Source organism: Seriola lalandi, unplaced genomic scaffold, assembly GCF_002814215.2.
Source record: "Seriola lalandi dorsalis isolate HSWRI2012SDOR001 ecotype SW California unplaced genomic scaffold, Sedor1 jcf7180002054573, whole genome shotgun sequence".
In the NCBI taxonomy this organism is placed as follows: Eukaryota; Metazoa; Chordata; class Actinopteri; order Carangiformes; family Carangidae; genus Seriola; species Seriola lalandi.
The window spans coordinates 1,100,733-1,124,448 of NW_019525126.1; the positions used below are offsets into that span (position 1 = coordinate 1,100,733).

At 43.7% G+C, this 23,716-nt stretch overlaps 1 protein-coding gene across 3 annotated transcripts in view; it reads left to right on the forward strand.

Moving 5' to 3' along the window:
* Positions 1-22,190, forward strand: part of esrrb (estrogen-related receptor beta) — a 43,745-nt gene extending 21,555 nt beyond the window's left edge. For all 3 annotated transcript variants that reach the window (XM_023417321.2, XM_023417322.2, XM_023417324.2), the window contains 4 exons: positions 5,550-5,660; positions 6,216-6,377; positions 15,458-15,727; positions 18,898-22,190. In XM_023417321.2, coding sequence (XP_023273089.2) covers positions 5,550-5,660; positions 6,216-6,377; positions 15,458-15,727; positions 18,898-19,142 — 788 coding nt within the window. In that variant the 3' untranslated portion in view covers positions 19,143-22,190. The remainder of the gene's footprint in view (positions 1-5,549; positions 5,661-6,215; positions 6,378-15,457; positions 15,728-18,897) is intronic.
* The last annotated feature ends 1,526 nt before the right edge of the window (positions 22,191-23,716 follow it).

Sequence of the window (23,716 nt, forward strand, 5' to 3'; positions counted from 1 at the left end):
CCCCCCCCATCACCATCAGCCCCCCGAGACCCTGAGGCTTGGCTGCTCTTCCGGGGAGGCACCTATCCGTTCTCTCTTATCCCATTGCATTAGTGAAATGCGTTGTCACCTGCCTCTCTCTTTTTCTCTCCCTGTATCTCTTTCTCACTTGTTGGTTGCTCCAAAAAAGCCAGACAAATGAATAATGAAAGATATGTGGCTTGAGGGTGAAGTGACGGTGTTATATTTATTCAAGCCTCCTCTGGGAGCAGCTCAGAGATTCTTTAAGGAAACATGTTATTGTTTTTTTTATTCATTTTTTTTCCCTTTCCTGAAGTGCTGATGAGTGCGGGTCAAGTAGCGCTTCTGTTGTGCAAAGTGTGGTTGTCCCTCATGGTTATACAGCAGTATAAACACTGCCAGATAGAAGAGCTAATGACAAATGAAATTCTGTACAACCTCACACTTTTAAATCCTCTGTCAAACTCTGTAGAGTATATATTCCACCATTATTCCACCCATTATTCATTGGAGAGTGGGATTTATAGATGCATATATATCCAGTCGCCACCTGAAGCCAGAGTCACAGCCCATATGGATCTCCGCACAGTAACAGAATCCCCTGGACTGCATGCAGCCAGATAAGGCCTCAGTGCCAGAAAGACAGAGTAATCGCATTACTATCTGATGAAAAATTTATGCCAATATATCATCTTGGAGAATAAGAGACTACAAAAATATGTAGCTGTGGCTATAAATGAATGACCAGTGTCAGGTCAGAGTAAAAAGAGTGTAAAACTCAAATATGCAGACTTCGGCTAAGCCTTAGGTTCTAATGCACACTTCTGTGTATTCAGCACATTTGCAGAATAAGAATGACCCTCCTCTTTTACATAGCGGCTGTCATCACCTGCCACTGCAACTATTGTCACACACTGATTGAAGAATTGTGCAGGTGTTGCCACAGATTCCTTCTCAAATAGCCAATTTCTTTCACAATCAAAATTATTGAATACATTTGCCGTGATTAACAGAGAGACGTGAAGTGCAGTTTTTTGTAAGCTCTGCCGTGAGGCCCGGCACTTTAAAGTGTCACCAGGATGAGATGGAAAGAGAGACACATGGTCTGTGTCCACTGTAAGCTCTATGAAGCCGTCGGCTCAACGCCATGCTCAGGGCCTGAGTGTGGAGATGGCCACCACTCATGTGACTGAGGTTGCCACTTACTTTCATTACTACAGAAAGGTCACATTGTATCTCAATGGAAAATGACCTAATTATAACTTTACTGCTCCAACAAAGTACAGTGCTGCCCCCCAATGAAACAGAAGTATAAAGCCATCACTGTCTCTGAAAGAATAACAATATTGGACTTCTTCAGGCCAAAATACATCCAGATATTTCTGCTTATATTTTTGTTTATACTCTTAAAAATCAAAATTCAGAAGATTTCAGTATCAACTGATCAGGCCACAAAAATGACAATCAATAAGTTCATATCTGGGAGCGTGGTAAGAGGTGTAATGGTCCCTGAAGATCAGCAGTCTAATTACAGGAGACCTGCCTAAACCCTGTGTTGAGTCGCTGTACTTTCCCTTGACTGTATAAAGGAGGAAGTGATCAATAGAAGAATCAAATGTCAGGGGCAACAGGTTTTTCCTCTGATCAATGGAAACGGATCAGAGCTTAGAGCAAGAGATGAAGACAAGATACTATTGAGAGATTACATTGACATCATTCAGTGGCAGTTGCTCTCTGCACCGACTTCCTTTCTCTCTGGCTCACTCACACAAAGATGCCGCCATGAACACAAACATGCACACACGCGCGCACACACACACACACACACACACACACACACACACACACACACACACACACACACACACAAGTGCAGAAAAAATTAAAAAAAATTATATTTTTATCTACACATCTGCAGCACTAACCAAAGACAATAGCTTTTTGTCCCATTGTCCTCACAGTGTAACAGTTTGTATCCTGCTTTATTGTAAGAGAGCATGGTGACGGTTGTGTACATTTGCTGAACGAAGAAGAAGTGTGTTTGTGCTGATATATAATACACCTCTCATTGTTCAGCAGCCTGGCATGCAAAGTACAACCACATCCCACAATAGCCCCATCATAGTCACATACACAACATACAGAACATACACACAAACCACACTACACTCACATGTATAGTCCCTGAAATACTAGACGTCTAAATGTCCGTGGGTGTTGCAGGCCGTCTATAGCAGTTATAACATCTTCCAATATGTAATAATGGCAATCGTAAAGTAAGTAATAAAGAAACTTTTGCTGATGCAAACCTGACATAAAAGGTTTTTTTTTTTTTTTTTTTACAATACTTTATTTATCATTTAGAACAATTAGTGCGAGCATGGATGTCAACTCAATGGGGATATTGTAGCTAACCTGTAAATGGAGTATGTGACGAGGGTGTCAGTATGGCAGGCCCTGGGGTCAGCAGATGGGGAGTGTGTTGGGGGGGCAAAGGACTGACAGTTTTTCCGCTACCCTCGCTCATCACCACTCGTGATTAAAAATGCTGCAACACACTTACAAGCATGCAAAGCTGGCAACAGGGGCCCTTTGAAATAGTGCTGACGGCAGTTTAACGGGGCGGCTTCCTTGAAAGGCAAGGTTCACCATGCCTTGCCATGTGGCCTTCTGATTTTCCCAGCTAAAATAGGGTCTGCCTAAGCCCCCCTTGGCATTGCCAACCATCCCAGACATCCTGACACTTTCCCCAGGGAGAGACACCCAGAACAGGTGAGGGACTCAAAATAAGGGCCCCTACCACGGTCGGCCACACAAAGTGAGTGAAGACAGGCTCCTCTGTAGGAGTGTGCTAGGAAGGGGATTATTATTGTTTTTGGAGAGAAAGAAGAGCCCTAGGTCAGCTGGCCCCAGCCCCCACCCCGAGGCCTTGGCTAATCCGTGCACAAATGCCAGCCGCCTTGGCCAAAAGCCCTCTCCCCCAGCACCCTTCTTTGAAGAGATGATACCCGAGCTCACCCGCTGCTACCCTTGCTACACTGTGTAGTGGGCCATAAAACGGTGAGATGACTTTGGATGAAATGGTACTCAACTCTCTTCACACATTTATAACACACCTACTGTTTATTCTGGAAGAAGCACAACAGACCGGTCAGAGTCAGACCACTTAAAGCTTCGGGTGCCACCAAATGGACATATGAACCTCACAAAGGCCCCTATAAAGTCCTGGACTTAGTGCCTGACAGCCTGAGTGAATGAATCCGTCTAGCTGCTCTTAATCACTCTCTCTTCCTCTCTGCCTGTGTCTGGCCCTGTTGGACAGTAAAATGAGACAGGTTAGTGCCAAGCTTTAATTCCTGTCAGCATCTGTTAATTATGGCCAGGACTGTTCTAATTAAAAGAGGCACCCATCTACCTTCATCGCTGGCTTTACACTGGCTGACACAGCCACATGACTCAACCGGCAGAGAGGATCATGAAGAGCAGAAACGCAGCCACCTGGCAGAGGCCGAGCTCATCGGGAGAGCCGGAAGAAACTGTAGAAAGTGGTGACATCAGGTTTGACAGTGAGAAACATTTTCCATGTGTACAGTAGTAACGGTACCTTCTCAGCTGAACTGAAAAGTTCTGAAGCACTTAAATCCAAGCAGCAAGTGCAGGCTGTTTGAAGACTGTTCTCAAAAATCTATTTCATAGTATGATACACATAAAGAAGAAACTGTCATTGTCTGTGTGTGTGTGTGTGTGTGTGTGTGTGTGTGTGTGTGTGTGTGTGTGTGTGTGTGTGTGTGTGTGTATAAAGTACAGGTAGTTGCCATCAGATGGTTCCCCAGTGCTTGCTGGGAAGGATGAGGCTCTGTTGGGAATTGGGGGTAATTAGGTTAGTGGGTTGTCAGTGTCAGGAAATTGAAAGACAATCCTAATCAGATTTGTGTTTCTAGGGAATCAAATAATTTAGATGTGTATAAGAGACAGTCCCCAATGTGCTCAGTTTGGGAGAGTTTGGCTGTGGCCATTTAAGATATTTTGTATGAATCCGCTGTAGAATTCCTCTTTGTTAAATAAAGCCACCGTTTCTAGCTAAGAACATGTGATTTTTTCCGTTCCTTTTCCTCACCGAGCGACCTCCAATCACCGCGCATGGGTCACATCCAAACTCATCCTCTCCAAGAGCACTTGCTGATGGACAAATTGTATTAGGCTCATTTGCAGTGGCCATACAATGCCCAGGTTTGACACCGTCCTCCCTGTTATAAAGTGATGAAATCATCAAGGAAGTGCTTTGGCTGCTGGTGTTGTTCACTCAGAGGACGTGGGAGGCTGACAAATTAACTCCTCCACCACCACAAGCATTTCATTGAGCCTTTTCTCCTCCACCGTTTTAGTATTAAATTTGTTTGGGAGGAGGGGTTACATTATGCATACAAGGTAAATTGAAGGGATTCTCCCTCTTGACAGGATTAAGATATCAGGGATATTTAGGCTGTATGGTGGCAGTGACACGCCAGTCCAAATATAGGTATATGCAGGATATAAATGTTTGCATACAATTACATTAAATAACCAAATACCTGCCCGGTGGTATCAAATAAATAGAACAGTGTAGATGAAATATTTTAACTATGTTGAAAATTAATAGAATAGAAAAGACATCCAAATGGAAACATTCTTATCAAATAATGAGATAATAAATAACTTATGTTATGATGAGGCTGGTTTGACATTTACAGTATCAGTGTGGAACCTGGCCCCCTAGGTGTGGCTGGGGGTGATAAGGCCTCAGTGCTACTGCAGTGAAAGAGGGGTGAAATAAGGGTCTTTTATGGGAAAGCAATACCTAGTTATCTATCTGCTATATGACAGTGGATGTTTTGTACAGTGTGTGTGGGACTATGTCTTTGCTTGTTGGCTGGTTAAGTTTCTTTTTCTGGATCCTAAAGAGAGCACACACCTGAGCTCGCTCTCTCTCTCTCTCTGTCTCTCTCTCTCTCTCGCTGACACACACACGCTGCAAAGCAAAGAAGCATGTAGCTGGCAGCTAATTAGTATGCAGTCTGCCTCACCCCAAAAGCTAAATAATTAGAAGGCCAGTCTGTGAGATCATTGACCCTGCGTTAAATATTCATATGTTTAGACCTGCTCTGGGCTCAGCTGTGTCACAGTAGACCAGCCAGGCATGGACCACATATGGGAAAGCAGCCGTGCCTCTGACACATTCGCACACACACACACCAGTATGCATGCTCACACACACAGACACACACACACTTATGCCCCTATGCAGCCCTTTTACAACGCTTACATACAAGCTCGAGACCAGTGCGAGTACTCACACTGCAGCTTTTATATATGATCTAATACAGAATATGTTCAGGTGTAATTTCTGATCACCGTCCTACATTCTGTATTAGATCTTGGTGTCTTTACTACTGTCTCACTCGCTGTATATGTAAAATTATTTATCAACTTTTTTTTGACCTAGTTCATTTTCATGTGTCAAGAAAATGACATTCTCTTCATTTCGTGTTCTCTTGTCGTTTCTAACCCAGGGGTTCGTCTGGACCGCGTGCGAGGGGGCAGACAGAAATACAAGCGGAGGCTGGACACAGAAAACAACCCGTACCTGGGCTTGACGCTCCCCCCTCCCACCAAAAAACCTCGTGAGTACTGCTCCGTCACTAGCCCATTGTCTCCCTCCTCCATCGCCCCTCCTCTGCCAGGCCAGCACGCAGGTAAAACTGAGGCAAAATTCTAGGCCAGACTCATGTTTCCCTGTCTCTCCCGTGTTTGAACAGTTGAGAGGTCATTGGTCAGAAATATAGGCCAGGTATTGTTCTGGTCAGAGCTGAATTATGATAAGTCTCTGAGCTGATGACCGATATTAAACAACGACAGAGTGCTCGAGGGTACGAGTGTCTCACAATTTCACGCATACATTTTTTTTTTCTCCACTGGCATGCATTCTGTAGGGATAAGAGCTTTCAGTGCCTACATTTCGCTCGCACAAATTCAGGTTCCATCCATTAGTTTGCATAATGAGAAAGAGAAGGAAAGAAACAGTGAAAGTGAGGCCCCCATTGGTGTATAGAATCTTTCACCATTCTACAATTTATATCAGTGCAGTGCATCTTTATGCTTCGCTGAGCTCTGCAGTGATATAACCTTTGACCTCTGCTTTGCTTTGACATCCCCCCTCCTTCCTCCTCTATCCTCAGTCACAAAGATAGTGTCTCACCTGTTGGTGGCGGAGCCGGAGAAGATCTATGCCATGCCTGACCCAACCATGCCGGAGAGTGACATCAAGGCTCTGACCACGCTGTGCGACCTAGCTGACCGCGAGCTAGTGGTCATCATCGGCTGGGCTAAACACATCCCAGGTATGAAACAATTATTTTTACCCCCTTCTCTTCTTTTCTAACTGTACTTGTCCTGTCTTATATTTATGTTCATGTTTATCTCTTTTTTTTTTTTTTACATCTTTCCCCACCTCCTGTCTCACACACACCCGAGACAGCATGCGCACGCTCGCACACAGACGTGTAGATAATTAATGACAGCGGCTCATACAGCCTCGGGGTGTGTGGAGGATGGGAGGGGGGTTGCAAAATGGACATAGCTGTGCAAGAAACAAATCAATAGAGTGCGTCTAAAATCCCTGCATTGAATGGAGAGGGGGAAACATGTATGTGCCAATATATGCTATAATCACCAAGGAGATTTAGAGCAAAGTTGGGCACCTGCCCATTCAAACAAGACATCATATCTCACACACACACACACACACACACACACACACACGAACGCACACGAGCGTAAGCACACACACATATTGAATTATTGATGGGCATAATCATGTTTCTTCCTTGCCCCATAGACATTCTGATAGACGAGGTGTTAGGTTATAAGAGGCTGTTGAATTAAGGATACATAGCCTCACGTCAGCGGAGATTTTGCTTCCTTCAAGAGTTTTCCTCTGATTTTGACAGAGAACACATTGTTTAGCCGCTCTTTTTTTGCAACCGAGGCAGATTCTCCTTGATCTTGAGCTTGACCCCCATCACTCTATAACATTACTGTGGTGTAGGCACGGAGGGGTAACAAACTAAATGAATGTGTCCCTCAGCGGCACCTCCATAACCTCTTCTTCTCATCAGCATAACTTGGACAGGCACACAGCTGTCAGCATGCAGGAAATGTGCGACATCGCTACAGCACGGATGCATACACACACTGTCTGCCTCTCGCATGCACGCAAACATTCAAGTGTGTGCGCACTTAAGCGTCATATCAGTTAATTTAGAAGATAAATTTCAATCCCAATTCTTAGATTTAGATGGTTCATTTATTTTGAGTAAAGTGAAGTGGACTCCAGCTGACCTCAGACAGGTGCATTTTGTTCTGAAAAGGTATTAGAGTACTTCTCAGAAGGAGGGGTATTAATCAGGTACAGATCTGATAGTAAGGAGATTAGAGATGGATATGCTCCCAGCCCCTGGCCTCAGCCTCGGCCCCTTACGCGTCTAAACTGTTTGGATCACTCCACACGGGCCCTGCATGGTCAGCAGACTGAGAGTTTAACCAAGGAGCTTACTCAGGACTAGATCACAATTGACCCGATAACACACTCTCATCGTTGTGACCCAAAAATTACACCAGCGTTGTACACGTGCACGAAGATGGCAATATTTCCCCGTGCTGGCTGCTGAGTACAGACTGTGTGGACATGGAGGCATCACTTACTAAGACACAGACGTACAGATGCAGTAGAAAGAGTGTCTGTCATCCTCTTCATTTTACTGTGGAAAAAAAATCTGACGTCACTAAGTGACCTGAATTAGTTGTAATTAACATTTGTGTACTCTGTAGAATTTGTGAGGACTTATGATTTTTCTCCATAAGTTTTTGCTCTTAACACACCATTTAGTATCCACCGGGTTTTGAAGGTTTTAACTGACTGTGCATCCTGAAGTGTGCGATCATTTTAATGTGTGTACACTCTAACTCGGATTTTATGTGTCATAGTGCTGAAGCATTGATAATCAGATTATACTAACACGTATTGTACAGTGGATAGATTCATAATGTTAATGGGATTTGCCCCACAGATTGTGGCTGAGGACTTGTCATTCCAAATGCGTCGATAATGATCATATAACCCAAAACCCGAGGCGGTAAGCCTGTTCCAACTGCGAGCGGTTACCTGGAACTGAGCGGTTGCACTAACCAGCGAGCGGCAACGATCGGCAACGTGATGGAATTTATGTAGATTGTTCTGATCCGCGTCTGCATAAACACACACACTCATACTTGTGCTTTAGTTTTATATTTGGTCACTTTCTAACTTTTATACTACAATCACGCACACTCTTTTTAGATTAAAAAGACACTGACGGAATAAAGACTTCCACTTCAGCCGAGTGCTTGGTTTGTGTCGGTCCCTTTGGTGGTGTCTGTATTAGGACAGTGGGTGTCCTCTGGCCATGAAATGGCTGCATAATTGAGTTGTACATGGCTGAACCTGATCAGAGACGGTTCACTGGTTGAGCGAGACTCCATGCACTAACACTCCATGCACCGACGGTACCCCAGGGCAGCCTACCATGCTCCGCTCCTACCATATTTCTCCCTCCATCCTCTCTGGGACAAGAAAGGCATGGGGGGGAAAAAAAACTGCTGATTGCGTTCTGATAGATTTTTGCAGCCTTAGGCAATGGAATTAAAAAGATTAACAGTTCATTATGAAGTAGACCACATTGATTAGGCCATTGACAGATGGGCCAATAACTAAAGTCCAAATGTAACAGTTTAAATGTCACGAAAATGGGCACTTACCTTCTCCCAATTGATTTTTAAATTTCCCCTATTCTCAGCTAACATTTAAAAATGCGTTTGAAAAGTGGCATAATGTGGAGTAGAGTGGCCCTATTGAGTTTTAATTGGAGGGCGATAGGAGGATATCAAAGCTCCGTCATTAGTGTAGATGGTATCTTTGCCTTACAGGGTCCAATGTCAACTTTGTCATCTCGGCTCTGTTGAGACTTCCATGAAAGGTCAGTTTGCAGACATGAAGTCCTTTTTGGGTTTTACATTTTTTTTTCCCCCATCATTTTAAATGAAATAAGAACGCAGTTAATCAATTAGTTCAGGTGCACTTGTTACCTTAGTTTAATGAGGTAGACATTTGAAGGCTGGTGTCACATATCAAGAGCCTTTTCACAGGTTTGCCATTGCCAGACCGCAGCCTTGCCCTCAGTCTGAATCTGCCTTTGATTAATTGATAATCACTGCGGAGCTTTTGGACACTAGTGTCACTGCTCCAAATAGCACCATGAAGCAGAGTCTAACACGGCTGTTGCCTGAGGGGGGGCAGGGTCATTAGGAGCAGTGTTAGGGGGATGCTGACAGATGGCTTGTTGCTCCTAAGGTGCTAACAACCTTTGACACACATAGCCGTCCACTGTCCACCCCTCTGGCCCCCTTCCATCCCATAAAGCTGCATTTCACTCTGTCCAAGAGGTTTAGGGAGGAACAAAGTATACTGACAGCTCCAGTGCACTACAGCCTGTTTACCACCTAGACACTGTTGCCTTCTTCAGGAGTGACAGAATACTAGTTTGACTACTGTAGCCCTATGCCACCCTGCATCCCTTCCCACCCGCAGTGGGAATGTCATGTGTTCATATGTAAAAACTGCCACGCATGCTGCTTATTCAAGAGGTGCTCGTTTGTTTGGTGTTTGCCAGCTCCCATCCCAGCGTCCTAGGCCCCGGTGTTTTCAGCTGGGAATTTCTCTGAAGGGTGAGGGGCCAGGCAAACATTGACACTCTGCTACTGCTGCTGCTGCTGCTGCTGCTTTGCTCCCACACGATAAAACATATTTTTGCTCTGGCATGTCACCGCAAGAATGTAAAATATTTAAACAACACTGGAATTTATACTCTGTGTGTGAAGATCATTTTTTGTGTACAATGTTAAGGAATTAATTTCCTCCACAGTTGTGATTCTAACATCCTTCTCGTGTGTTACTGCATTTTATTTTGGTATTAGATTCAGATCAGATTAATCTAATGAAACAGGCTTGTTGTTGCATTGTTCTATTCATTACTGGTGTTTTGGGAATATTCATCATCTGCGCGTTATTGGATTCCAGCTCATCAGCTCTGCAATTGACAGACAGCCGCCTGCCGCGTTAGTTGTTAGCATGGAAGCAGCGATGTTAAAAAGAGATCACACCTCTTGTATGTTGTCGTGTTTGTGTCAGCTCAGCCCTCCACCATAATCACCCACCCACCCACCTATCAGCCCACCCTCCTCCAGCCCCCTCTGGGCTCCTGTTTTCTCTTTGCCATTAAATTGTGAAATCTACTTACTGTGTTGCCAGCCTGATCCCACTCAAGCTGCGTAATCTCCTTGTAATAGAGTGTGAATACTGCCCGGCAATAAATCAGCACCTCATCAGTGCACTTTATTAAATATAGACACCAACAGACAGCTCTTAGTATATTCAATTTACCCTCTGACGTAGGCTTCAACACAGGAGATAAAGATAGATTGAACAATCAGGTGGATGCTGAGGCCTGAACCCAGGCAGGAGAGCGGAAGGAAGGTGGAAAAGCTGCAGGGAGATTGAGATGGGGGCGTATCGGAGGCAGACAGGCAGTCAGGAGTAAGCAGGGCCAGGGAAGGGACCATTTGCCAGGCAGGGTGGGGGAGGGTTTTGTTTAGTTACCGTGACACATGAGCAGGTACATCCAGCATCACGATTATGTGTGCGCACTGTACATATTGTCACAAAGTTGATTCTGTAGAAAATGTCTATGATTTTCTGAAACTGTATCGTCTGTGTAGAATTTTCTATAATATCTGATGTAAATTGTTCTGTAGGAAATCTTTTATGCTGATGTGGCTTTAAGTGATCGTCAGCAGAGCGCCATCCCTCATTAAGCAATGTTGCTTGATGGCAGCAGAGATAAATTATGTGTAATTATGGCAATGATTAGAGCCTGATTCGTCCTGGTCTTTGCGACTAAACAGAGATATGTAACCGTCAGTATTGGGCAATGGGACCCTGGGGAGGGCTAAAGACTTCCTTGCTGGGGTCAGGAGGTCATAGGGTGCAGATTAAAACAAGGGGATTACTGCATTTGATGTTCTTCAACCTCATAATGTTCACAGGGTACTGGTCAAATCGCCCATTCCCCCGCTACTTACAACGGGATAATGTGCTGGTTATGACGTCGAAAGAAGGCAGATAGCTGACTCTCCTGAAAGTGAACTCTTGAGCTGAAAAAAAAAAAAAAAACATTTTCAGGCATCAAGCCCTTCCTCACAGAGTCAGTTTAGTTTGTATTGAAATGATTTTGTCCGATATAAAAACAGTCTTTGTTTCATCAAGTCAGTGTCCAGGGAAAGCTCGCAGCAAACTGAGCTGTTTGTGTCGTACATGTGGCTGGACTTCAGGTCAAATTATTTATGTCAAGCGCAGCAATTTATTACCAAGCTGCTATTGATTGGGTCCTCCTGATGCTGTCATGTAAATTCAAGAAGAATCATGGTCGGCAGCTGCACGTTACACACACACACACACACACACACACACACACACACACACACACACAGAAAACCATACAAACGAGCTTGTGATCACGCACACACACGCACCATTATGAAGCTGCTCTAAATTGCCATTCATTCCTGTACTGGTTATACATCTTACACTGTAGTGTGTCACTCTGCCAGATCAGAGGAATCTATACAAATCAAAGGTGGATACTTTTTTTTTTTTTTGCCCTCTTTTGAAAGCGCTATCTAAAATAAAAAAAGCTTTGATATAGAATAAGCTTATGGCAGCATGATCATTCAGTTCAGTTTGAGGTTAGAAAAAAAGACGTGCTGAACCTCTGGGGTCCTGTTAGGGGGAGTTTTACTCCAACTGGAGCCCGGAGAGCACTTGACTTGGCTGAGGTGAGATTGCCTCTGGGCAGAAGTCTTCGGGGCCCGCTTGTCCTTCTGATAGCTGGCCATGATAGATCAGCCCCTGTCCAGCCAGAATTACTCTCTTTCCTCTTTCTATCTCTCTCTTCCTTCTCCCCTCATTTTCCAGCCCCCTTTCGCTCTCTTTCTCTTATCTCCCTCCTCTTTGGCCCATATCTTTTATCCTCCATTTCTCTCCCTCTCTCTCTCTTTCTCTCTTGCCATTTTTCCCCTTCTCTCTCCCTCCCTCTGTCTGCTCTGTTGTCTGATTGAGGGTGAGTTACGAGGGGGCTGCAGCTGGAGGGGGCCACCGTGCCTCATAATTACATCTCTTTTTATTACCCGTGCTAATGGCCCTCGGGGAGAGGGAAACAATAATAAATTAATAGAATATGAACTCCAGCTCAACAGAAATCTCCAGCATTTCATTTTGGACCGTCCTGTGCTCTGGCAGATGAAACGGTGTGCTGATTAATCTCTATGAGGGGTTTGAAGCAGCCGTCTGCGGGTTTGGGCTGCCCCCTCCTGCCAACAGCCGAGGGCTTTTGGGGAGATAAAGGAAGAGATGATGATTTTGGCTTCTGTTGTTGGTCTTTAGTGGTCTTGTTTTCACCCTTTGAGCTATGAATGATGGTGCACTGATGCAGTCAGTGGTCAGTTGGGCTCTGTAGTGCTGATTCTCTGTCATCTATATTTATTTTTGTTCTTCTATCTAGATTGAACTGAATTTCAGTGATGCTCATGCAGGATCAAATATGTCACATCTGGGAATTTTGAGAGTGAAAATCCCTTTTTAAAAAATAAACGTACGATTCCTATAGAAGCGGGATGCTTAAGTCAAAGTGAACAAAGAAAAACTCTGCATTGTTATTATCTCTGTGACAAAGACTTTCAGACAGATATCTGCCGGTGCACTCAGCAGTGGAGTGGAAAAGGCCCTTCAAGTGCGCAGACAGGCCTCTCTGATTTGGTCAATATTGTGTCATGTTTGGTCAAACCCCACCAAGGCAGTGGGCTGGAAATGAAGATGTAAATATTGATATTTCATTAGAGCAAATCACCCACTCCGACGGCACTTAACCGGGCCACCTCCAGAGTGTGGCGGCCGGAGCGCCGTGTGACCTGCGGAGTCGGGAAGTCACTTCATTACTCGATTAAATTGAGTGGAAAAAGGCGAGGCAACGACACGAGATCCCATTTGGAGCGATAATTTAGGCCCTGAAGAGAGGGGATGGAGCAGGGGAAAAACACCACCTCTCCATCTCACAACACTGGATTAAATTCAAGGACTTTTAGCGTCAAAGGTAATTGTAGGCTGCTGGGCTGCATATGGCTGAGAGGTGTCTGCTGTATCAGAACAACTCTAAAGCCTCTCCAGCAAGCCCTGAAGAAGGCCTTCACACGGGCTGTCACATTGGGAGCAGCGCTTTAGTTCCGCTTCAGTCCTCCTTGGCATTAAAAGGCTAGACAAAGCCTTGCCTGTGATTGTGATGCCAACCTGATGCGGCAATCAAGACCGCGTCCATGCTTGCATGACAATTTCCCTCCGGCCAGTCCACATTCTGTCCAACTTAATGGCCACGTATGCAGACAAGGAAATAACACAACAGAAGATTTTAAGACGCCATCTGGATATGTGTAATGGCACAGGCCTTTACAAAATATGGCTTATTGCCTCCTTTGATAATAGTTAAGTCTTTTGAGTGCTTTTGGCAGTTTGCTTTGTTGGGTCTAATTTGGGCTCTTCAGACCTCTGACCAGTCCAGTCGGGCACCAGCACCTTTCTGTTAGCACTCTATTCTACTGACTATTGATTCCCCTTCAAAATGTGAAGGCCCTCACATTCTGATCACAATCTGTTAATTAATGTATCCTCCAGCTCTTCCCCTGCAGTGGTCATCACCACGATAAGGGAAATTGAACACTCAGGTACTACTCTCACTGGCTCTTCTTTTCTCTCTGCCTGTCTCTCTCTCTCTCTCTCTCTCTCTCTCTCTCTCTCTCTCTCTCTCTCTCTCTCTCTCTGTCCTGTTTCTTTTTCACTTTCTCAAGCTTCCTCATCGTGTCTCTTTTTCTCCTCAACCTGCACATGTGTGTATGTTTGTGTATGTTTGTGTATGTTTGTGTGTGTGTGTGTTCATGGTGTCCTGGCAGGAGGAGATAAACATCAGGCTGGTGGCTGCACCCCAGTGAGATCATTTGTATTTAAGAGAAAACGTGGGGCGTTTGTGTTGCGAGCGCCCTGGTCAATACTGTAATCTATCGCCTCTTAATCACGCAATGGCAGGTAGCGTGGCAACACCAAACTTGTGAAAGAAATCATATTAATCAGGGGCGGAGCTGAAGAGCCTAATATGCTGTCAGAACGGGGCGCCTGCAGGCACACTGTGCAGGGGGAGGGTAGGTGGGAGATGGTTGTGTGTGTGTGTGGGGGGGGGGTCATGCAGTTTATTGACAGCTGAAGGGGGGAGTACGAAGGGAAAAGGGATGAGATAGCTATCTGGCTATCTGCCCCTCACTCTCTCTTCTTTTCTCTTTTTGCCTTTACCCTCTGTAATTTGTTTGAATTCCTCACAGCTCATCTTTGGGGGATCTAGCAGTTTGTTTTATTTAATGTTCTATTCTGAGCACATGTAGAGGTGTTGAAGGGGAAATGACAGCGGTTTGATGCGCGTGAGCCAATTTCAGCTCATCCAGCTGCTGTTGGGGCCCTAGGTTTTAAGCAGGTCTTCAGGCTGGGCTTGAACCACGTGACCCCATAGTGTGTGTGTGTGTGTGTGTGTATGTGTGTGTGCTTTTATGTGTATGGATTTATGTGCATATGTATAGGTGTCATGATCCGCATGTGTGTCTGTATGTTTTCCTGGTTGACACATGTTTGTGTATCTACACAGGTCCCTGTGTGTGTGTGTGTGTGTGTGTGTGTGTGTGTGTGTGTGTCCGTGTCCTCATCACCTCCTCCCGCTACACAGTGCATGTCATGTCCTCAACCCCTCCAATGAGAATGTGTCTCGGTGCTAATCCCCCTCACACCAATACAAGTGTGACAGGATACAAGGGGTAACCACATGGCTTTGTGTATCCCAGACCTTTGCACCGATTTACTGTCCTCACTTACAGTAAAGCCCACTCTAGTGCTCTGACACAGGCTTCAAAGAGGACCTTCCACTGTGCATTTAAAATTAAACACCTCTTGCTAACATGTGCCTCAGCATGTACTCCAGGCTACCAGGGCTCGACAAGTCATGTTTGGTTTACTGATCAACCTCAAGTGCTGTTTGTTTTTCTTTTCAGTTACTTTCAGATGTTCTCTTTGACTTTTTCATACTTTGTCAACAGAAGACTTCCGGATGAATCATGGGACAAATATGCTTTTGTTTTTTTGATGTCGACAGAAATGCATGAACACGGACTCGCTCCATTTATTTTTTCATCATCATGTTTTCGTCCCGTCCTCATACAGTGTCCCCCTCTGTCTTTCCAGGCTTTTCTACTCTCTCACTGGGAGACCAGATGAGTCTACTGCAGAGCGCCTGGATGGAGATCCTCATCCTCAGCATTGTGTTCCGCTCGCTGCCATACGAGGACGAGCTGGTGTATGCTGAGGACTACATCATGGACGAGGAGCACTCGCGGCTGACGGGCCTGCTCGACCTCTACGTGTCCATCCTGCAGCTGGTGCGCAAATACAAGAAGCTCAAAGTGGAGAAGGAGGAGTTTGTCACCCTCAAGGCCATTGCTCTCGCCAACTCAGGTGGGAATGCTTTCACTACACTGACACATCATAAATGACAGGTGTCATGACTTTTGATCTGAGCTCATTTTATGTGAACTTTATTTAAGACTAAAAAAATAACCAAAAATAATTTCAGGTGAGTAGATTGTGATGCCAGAAAAAAAATGTAATAATCTATTCTATGAAATCATTTTTAAAATTCAGAATTATTTTAAACATTTTAGTATTGTATAATAACGACATAAAAATTGTGCTAATAATATAAAAACATAGGAAATAAAACTGTAAGTGTAATTTAGCAAACCTCTTCTTAACCAAAAGTAAATAATTGATTTAAACAATATATAACATTAACTTTTAGAGGCACAAACCTGTCATTTGTTTGGAATACATGTACTAACTTTTTGTTGATTTACTTTGCTAAATGTTATAATAATAGCATGATTAATAACAACATAATTTGATTTACATTTATTTTAAAAATGACTCAGTACCACTATATTTCTCAGATAAATTCTAAATGATCAGACATAATAAATTAGATGTCGTATTAACTTTATATAACATATAATTATATCATATCACATAAAATTGTTGAAACTTTAACATATTTTGTAGATTTTATTTTTCACAATAAATTCAGTCCCAAAATAAAATGCACTCGTGACCTAAAACCGACCAACTGGGAAAAGAATTAAGTTTGTTTATATACTGTAACAACAAATTAAAATTCACAGAATATGTGAAAAATCCACTGACAAACTAACTTTGTCAAAAGTCAATACTGTAGACAAACATGTTACTGAGACATTCTTCAGGTTTATTATTCACTCAGAAAATTTCATTTTTTTCCTAGATAGACGCTGTAATATTCAGAAACAGCAAGGTATTGTCTAACACAGTTTCAGAAATGACATTTCTTAGTTTTTCAGGAGTTTCTCAGTGTAACCTTTAATTTGGAGCATGAGATGGAGAGATGGAGAGTAGATAAGGGCAGTGCACGAGAAAGAGGGATAGAGCAGTGAGCTTTTTTAATTGAACACCTTCCATGTTGTGGTATTTCTCCAGCACTCCCCTCTCTTTCTCTATCTCCATAACAGTAGCTGCAGGGCACAGCAGCCACGGGAGATAAATTTAGCATTTCATTAGGAGCACAGGGGCTGTCAATAAAATGTGTTAAGTCGAATGGAATGAGTATCAGGGAGTGATAGGCCTCGTTTGTTCCAATGCGAAGATGGCACGCTACTATTGACAGGCTCCTTTTGAGGAGGCAGGACCTGTCCCGCTCTGATCAATGCACGCCTGGGTCACCGGGCCGCTTTCCCTTGTTTTGTCCGGGGCTGAGAAATGAAAATGCTGATGGTGGGGCTTTGCTTTCAGACAACAGAGCTGTGGTAGGGAGGTGGGGTGTGGGAGAGAGGAGAGATGGGGGTCGTGGAGAGAAGGGAAGGAGGAGGAGGTGGAGGGGTGTCTGGAACGTTAGAACAAGGTCTCTGGGAGATCACTCTCCCGGGAGCCCCTCTGTCTGACAGCTGTGAAAATTCATAGCGATTGATTTTGTAATTAGCAGTTTATCAATCGGATCGACGTGGGCTCACTGATGGATTGCGAGGAAATTGTTTCTTCAAAGTTGTTTTTTTAAGTCTACCCCTCCTCCAAGGACTACAAGCAGTGTGCTCACTGTCTCCTGCCCTCTTTTCCTTCCCATCTGTTGAGATGTCTCTATCTCTCTTTTTATTTTCTCCTCTTTTTTTCCCCTGTCACTGCAAAACATTTCATTTTAGTACAAAATGTGTGTGTGTTTGCAAGTGCAAAAAACCGAGCAAAATATTGGTTTGAGCTTGTTAAGTTGTGAAGTCAGCCTGCATGAAAAGAACAAGAGATAATTATGTCACACCATATCCTCTTCTGAGATTTTTTTTTTTTTTTTTTTAGCCTTTTGTTCTTTCTATCCTCCTCCTCTCACCTCCCTCCCACATTCACTTTACAAAACGACCTACTTCATTTTACCACTGTGGATTTGAAAACCGTCAGGGTGAGAAATGTCTCAAGGTCTTGGGAATACAGTTGTTCCAGTCAATGAATTTGGGGCGAAGTCTGAAATCTGTTTTGCCTTTTATTGTCCCGTGTGGTAAAATATGCACCGCCAAGGTGAGACGAGTCAGGCAGCCAATGACATGCCGCCTCCAGAGCGCCAGACACCGGTTAACCAGTGTGAGAAAGCGCAACCCCGGCCCGTCCCTGAGAGAGACCCGGGAGATAGAAGCAGAGGCAGAGAAAGGCAAGAATGAGAGGGTGTGCTGTAACATAATGTACAGTAGGATCAGTAAAAAACGGTGGCACTGTAGCGAAACGTTATAGGAGCAGGATGCCAGACTGAAACTGTAGCCTGCTCTAAAACTGGCCAGAGGTGAGAGAGAGATTTGGGCTGAGAGAGAGTCACAGTGTTTATTGTTCACTCTACAAAATAGGAAGCAAAATCTTGTTTTAAATACAGATAAATAATATAAAAATTCAATGGGGATTTTTTTAATTTGCCAGTTTTTCACTCACTTGTTTTTGCATCAAGCAGTAAAATAAACCCATTCGTGTTTGTTTTTCTCCTCCTCTGTGATGGTCAGAAACTCCTCTGAGGGAGTAGGAAGGAAATTAACTGAGAGGAAGTGTTGTATTCATCTCAGGCTTGTTTACGCCGTCCAATTCTCTAATGGAGCCCCCCTTTTTTTTTTTTTTTTTTTTCCGAAAACAGTCTATGCTTTGGAACAGAGAGGTGTTTAATGTGTACTTACTCAGCAGAGATCGGGTGCTATTTATGCCATTGTTACTGGAGGATAACATTGATTTTCAGTCTCGCTGGTCAAGGGCCGTATGAATATCCTTCCCAGTCCACCAAAGAGTAAATATATAAATAAATAAAGTAAAGCAGATGTTCTTTTTTTATGATCTATTCTTTATCTTGTCAGGGTGTGAGTTATATCTATAATGTGTTCCCTACCTTGCTGCTACTGACAGAGCAGTAAAGATCAATCATGAGATTTAATTTTGTTTTAGAAAAATCCATTTCCCATCACTCCTGTTATATTACCAGTGTCTCAAAGTGCAAACTACATTTCTTACAAGTTGTTTTTTTTCCTTTTCAAATTTGAAAATCCATCAATCTTCATGCTCCTTTCTGTGCTTTCGTCCAGACTCCATGCACATAGAGGACATGGAGGCGGTCCAGAAGCTTCAGGACGCGCTCCACGAGGCCCTGCAGGACTACGAGAGCAGCCAGCACCAGGAGGACCCACGGCGGGCGGGCAAGCTGCTCATGACCCTGCCGCTGCTGAGGCAGACGGCCACCAAGGCTGTGCAGCACTTTTACAGCATCAAGGTGCAGGGAAAAGTTCCCATGCACAAACTCTTCCTGGAGATGCTGGAGGCCAAGGTCTGATCGGAGGGTGGCTGATTGGCTACGGCAACAGAGGAGGGCTGCATTAGCGATACAGAAAGTGACTTGAACCAAGGCTGTGGGTACTCAGGAGAGGGAGACCCCCACTGACTGTACCAGGCAGGACAGAGACTCTCCTCTCTCACTCCCCCTCCTGGAACCCTGGGGCACTAAATAAAAAAGAACAAATGCAAAACTTGGTTATTAGTATAAATATAAAAATGATGCAGATTAATTTAAAATATATAAGAAATACTATGTACAGTAATAATTTTTTTGTTTTTTGTTAATTGTCAGTGGCCATGCTGTATATGAAGAAGGACCCCTCTGCCCCTCAGCATCTTCAGAATAAGTAGTTGCCAGTTCTTGATAGACAAGATAAAGAGGTTTCTTTTTTCAGAGAACAAAAAATTTCTTTAAATTTGTTCTGAAGACAGCAAAGGTGTCAACAACCATAAACAGACTCACTTGTCTCACAGTTGTGTTTTTGCCTGGACTCGACCAGGACATGTATATATTTATTATTGGAAGACTGAGTGTACAGTTCAAAGTCTGGTGAACTTGGTGGCCATTTTCTCTTGTTCTCCTCCTGGTTAAAAAAAAATGAACTAAAATTGTTACCTAAATGTGAACTTTTATCAGTTTAAATGTCCTTGGATATACCTCTCCAGAGCAGTAAGCCGTGTGGTCTTTGTGGATCTGTCTCAGACTGGAAGATTTGCTGGTCCCACGTTTAACTAAACTAGCATAGGCAGGTACAATATTCAGTCGTCTTATTCTGTAGTAACTCAGCAATAAAGGGAGCTGTGGGGAAGCTGGGCTTAACCTCCTATCGTTCATGTGCTTTTCAATACTGCTGTTGCTAAAAGACCGTGCCCGTGTATCTCAGTCCCACCAGTGGGATACACCACTGTACTACTGTTGCACACCAGTGTTTCTCCTCTCCTGTAGCGGTTTGTGTCAGTTCTGTTCGTGCAACCCATTGAAACCCAAATTTGGTCGTTGTTTAAGCCTGTGGAAATTGCCTCTTGGCATGCAAACAGATGACCTGATTCGGGCTAGGTGAAAGATGATTAGCGGGTTTGGTGTGGCAGTATCAAAGGATTTATGCCGAGTGGCAGAAGTCCAGGAGATTCCATGTTCAAACAATCAGAGGCCCATATGTCAACCACTCTATTTTGGGCCCCTTTAAGCCTGTGGCAGAGTCATCCCGCACACAGGGAGCAAGGTGCCCAGCATCTGCTCTCACCATTTTAGACACCTCCTATCTTTTAATAGCCGTGCCTGCATTTATAGAGCTTCAACCAAACGGAGGTAAATGGCAGGTGCAGAGCCAGAGCGGTGGCACTTCACACTGGGTTTATTTTTAACCCAGCAGGAGGTTGTTGTCTGCACAGCCTCCCTCCAGGAGTACAGTAGACACGTGGAACACTTCTTCTTGACCTCATGTTGACACAGTGGCCGGTGGAGAGTAACACCCTTCGCACTGGCCAGGAGGCAGGCAGGCATCTGTGAGGAGAGCTCGGGATGCCCAAGCATGCACATGTGAATAGCTATGCAAGAAACAAAGTGTCAGCATGCTCCAAAGGGTAACAGCAACCCAACAGTGTGTCAGTACAAGGTGTGATCTCTGGTGGGAGTAGGAGACCTCGGGCTCCCTTCTCCCTGTGTTTAGCTACATGTCCATTACGCCAGGTGTGAGTAATACTTTAGTCCAGTCCAGCAGAGCTGTGCCGCTCGTCTCCATGTGAGAGAGAATGTGTTGGAGGTGAATGCTTATACTACTGAGGGATTTTATGTGATGTGATAAATTGTGGCGCTGTCACAACAATATGATACTGTGATCAAAGGAATCCCTGACATTGCAGTAGGGTAGAGTTGCCGCCATGCTTGCGATATCAGTTGCTAGCACTGATCCAGCGGCCGGCATGCCTTTTTTTTACAGCAGCCTGAATGGCCGTGTAATGGAGGATGACTACCCACTCCAGCACCCAATCATCCCAACTTGAATTAGCTGCTGTCCACTCAACAAGCTCCACTGTAGACGGTGACAATATAACTTGAGTTATTTTACTGTTGTGCAATACAACAGGGACCAATTCTGACTGAAACCATGCTAAAAGCATGCTTTTACTTAGATTTGGGAGAATTTGTACGCTATTAAGTAACACACAGTATTCTAAAGCCCTCTAATCAGAAACAACTATCCCGTATAGCAGAAGAGGATCTATATTTGATTTGCTTAAGTGACAAAAAGACTTTTGTGCTTGTTTCAATAAAATTGCTGTATAAATTAAAACTTTTGCAGAAACTCTTTACAACTAGAATTTTGTAGTGTCCCAAATGATCAGCCATAAGAATCATAATAACGGGAGTCCTCTCATCTCCTTTTTTCTTTTTACCTAGCAATGTGGCACTGTGTTAAGTAAAATATAACATGTCTTACATTACAAGCTGTGTCTAAGTGTGTAAATATATCAGCGTCACTACAGTAGGTTGCCGAAATACCATTGAAAATAAAGTATGCAGCGCCCTGCTGACTACTACCTCATTATCATATTGTCAATATTTCTCTGATTTAACACTTTCTGCTCTTTATCATCTTCACATGTCTGTGACATACCTGAGCCATCCATTTTTTTTTTTTTTTTTATCAAAAACTCTTTCTCTCCCTCAGTGCTCCTGCCAAAATATTTGTAATTGTAGTTTCTGATCTTCTCTTCCCATTCGTTCTTCATAGATCTGTTTGTAAAGGTAAAGCATGCTTCACGTTGACCACATGACTTGACCATCAGTGGGTGTGATCCCCCCTTTTGGTTACTAAGCGGGTATGTGTTTTTATGAACATCAATGTGTCAGAATTGGTCCCTTGATGACAAATTGCAGACAGGGGCAGGTGACTGATTTCCTGCTTCTGTGCTATGAGTATTTATGGTGTGAAATATATCATTTGGCAATGGTGTACATTGATATCTCTGATCGTTGAATCACCAATATCTGTGTAACTTTTACGTTTTGATTTTCAAAAAGGTAAAGGATCAATGAATTAAATACTCCCTGACCTCTGTGATTCTTTTGTGTTTTGACTAAAAATCAGTTGTCAAGTAAAACTTCTAGGATAAAAAGATTTCTATCTCTCATTCAACCAGTACAAGCCGAAACGTTTAAACAGCTTTACAAGACTAAAGTCTACCTTAGCATGCTAGCACAATGACAGTGTTGATGCTGATAAACGTGCTGATGTTTAGCAGGTGTAAGGTTTACCCCTTCACCGTCTTAGATTGGTTAGCATTCCAAAGCCACAACAAATTTTGACGTTTTACAAACAAAATTACAGCTGGACATGATGGGAATGTCATTAGTTTAGCATTAGATATTTGATTGTGCTAAATGGAGAAAAGGTTTCACCAAATGATTCATCCTGAGGGGAGTGTGAATGTGTGTGCCAAGTTTCATGGCAATCGCTCCAATAGTTGTTGAGACATTTCACTTAAAACCCACAAATAAGAACCTTCATTCTTGTGCTACAGTAAAAGTCAGAGGATCTCCAAAATCATTAAGATTCATCGTCTCGGAACTTGAATGTGTGTACAAAATATCTCAAAAAGCCATCCTTCAGTTGTTGAAATATTTCAGTCTGGACAGAAAGCGGTGCACTGACAAAGTGATATTGCCATCCATAGACCCATGGCTACATGGCTAAAAACAAATAGTTAAAACCACTTTAAAAAAAACCTTTGCAATAAGTAACTACAGTCGAGCAACTTCTACCTAACCTTGCCCTCTGCTTGGCATATTTACCAGTTCCAACATGACCAGTCACACTCGCGCATACACTGACTGGGAGTTCGGCGATGGGACAGAACATACCGGAGCTCCCAGCATACCAGAGATGAGCGGCAGTAAGTGAGGCAAGCCTCTCAAGCCAGAGATTCACGCAGGCCACCCAACCATCCAGCCATCAACCGCATCCACTGCAGGGCCAGGAGCTGTTGAAAATGGATCCGTCACAGGAAACAGGCAGACACACACGCTAACGCTGATGGAGGTGGGGGAAGTGAGGGGCTGCAGCTCCATTATTTCAGGAAGCTGATATTCCAGGGAGTTAAAGTATTCCCTTCTCTATATAATTATAAGAGCCAATTTCCCTTTTTGAAATAATGTCTTGGCAACCAATTAATTGTCATAATCCTCTACGTGGAAACAATGGCATCACAAGGCAAGAGAAAGGATGACTTGAGGATGAAAGGAAAGAAAAAAGAGATCTGGAGGCCCACACAAATAAAATGTAGAGCACAGTTGCCAGGTGCTGTATTTTTTAAAGGCAATGTGCTTATCATTTCTCATGCAAATCATCCGGTTGGACCAGATATTGCCATCAATACATTTCTCACAGATACAGTAGCAGGGCAATCATTTACCTCCATTGACAGGTCAAAACACCTTTCATTAGAGTTATGAGGCATCTCATCAAGATGCGTCCCCGCGTGCAGCTGTATGACTGCTGTGTATTGCTTAAGTGTGTTTCATTATTCCCAAAGCAACGTTGATGATGGTGAGGGAAAGGATTACACGTC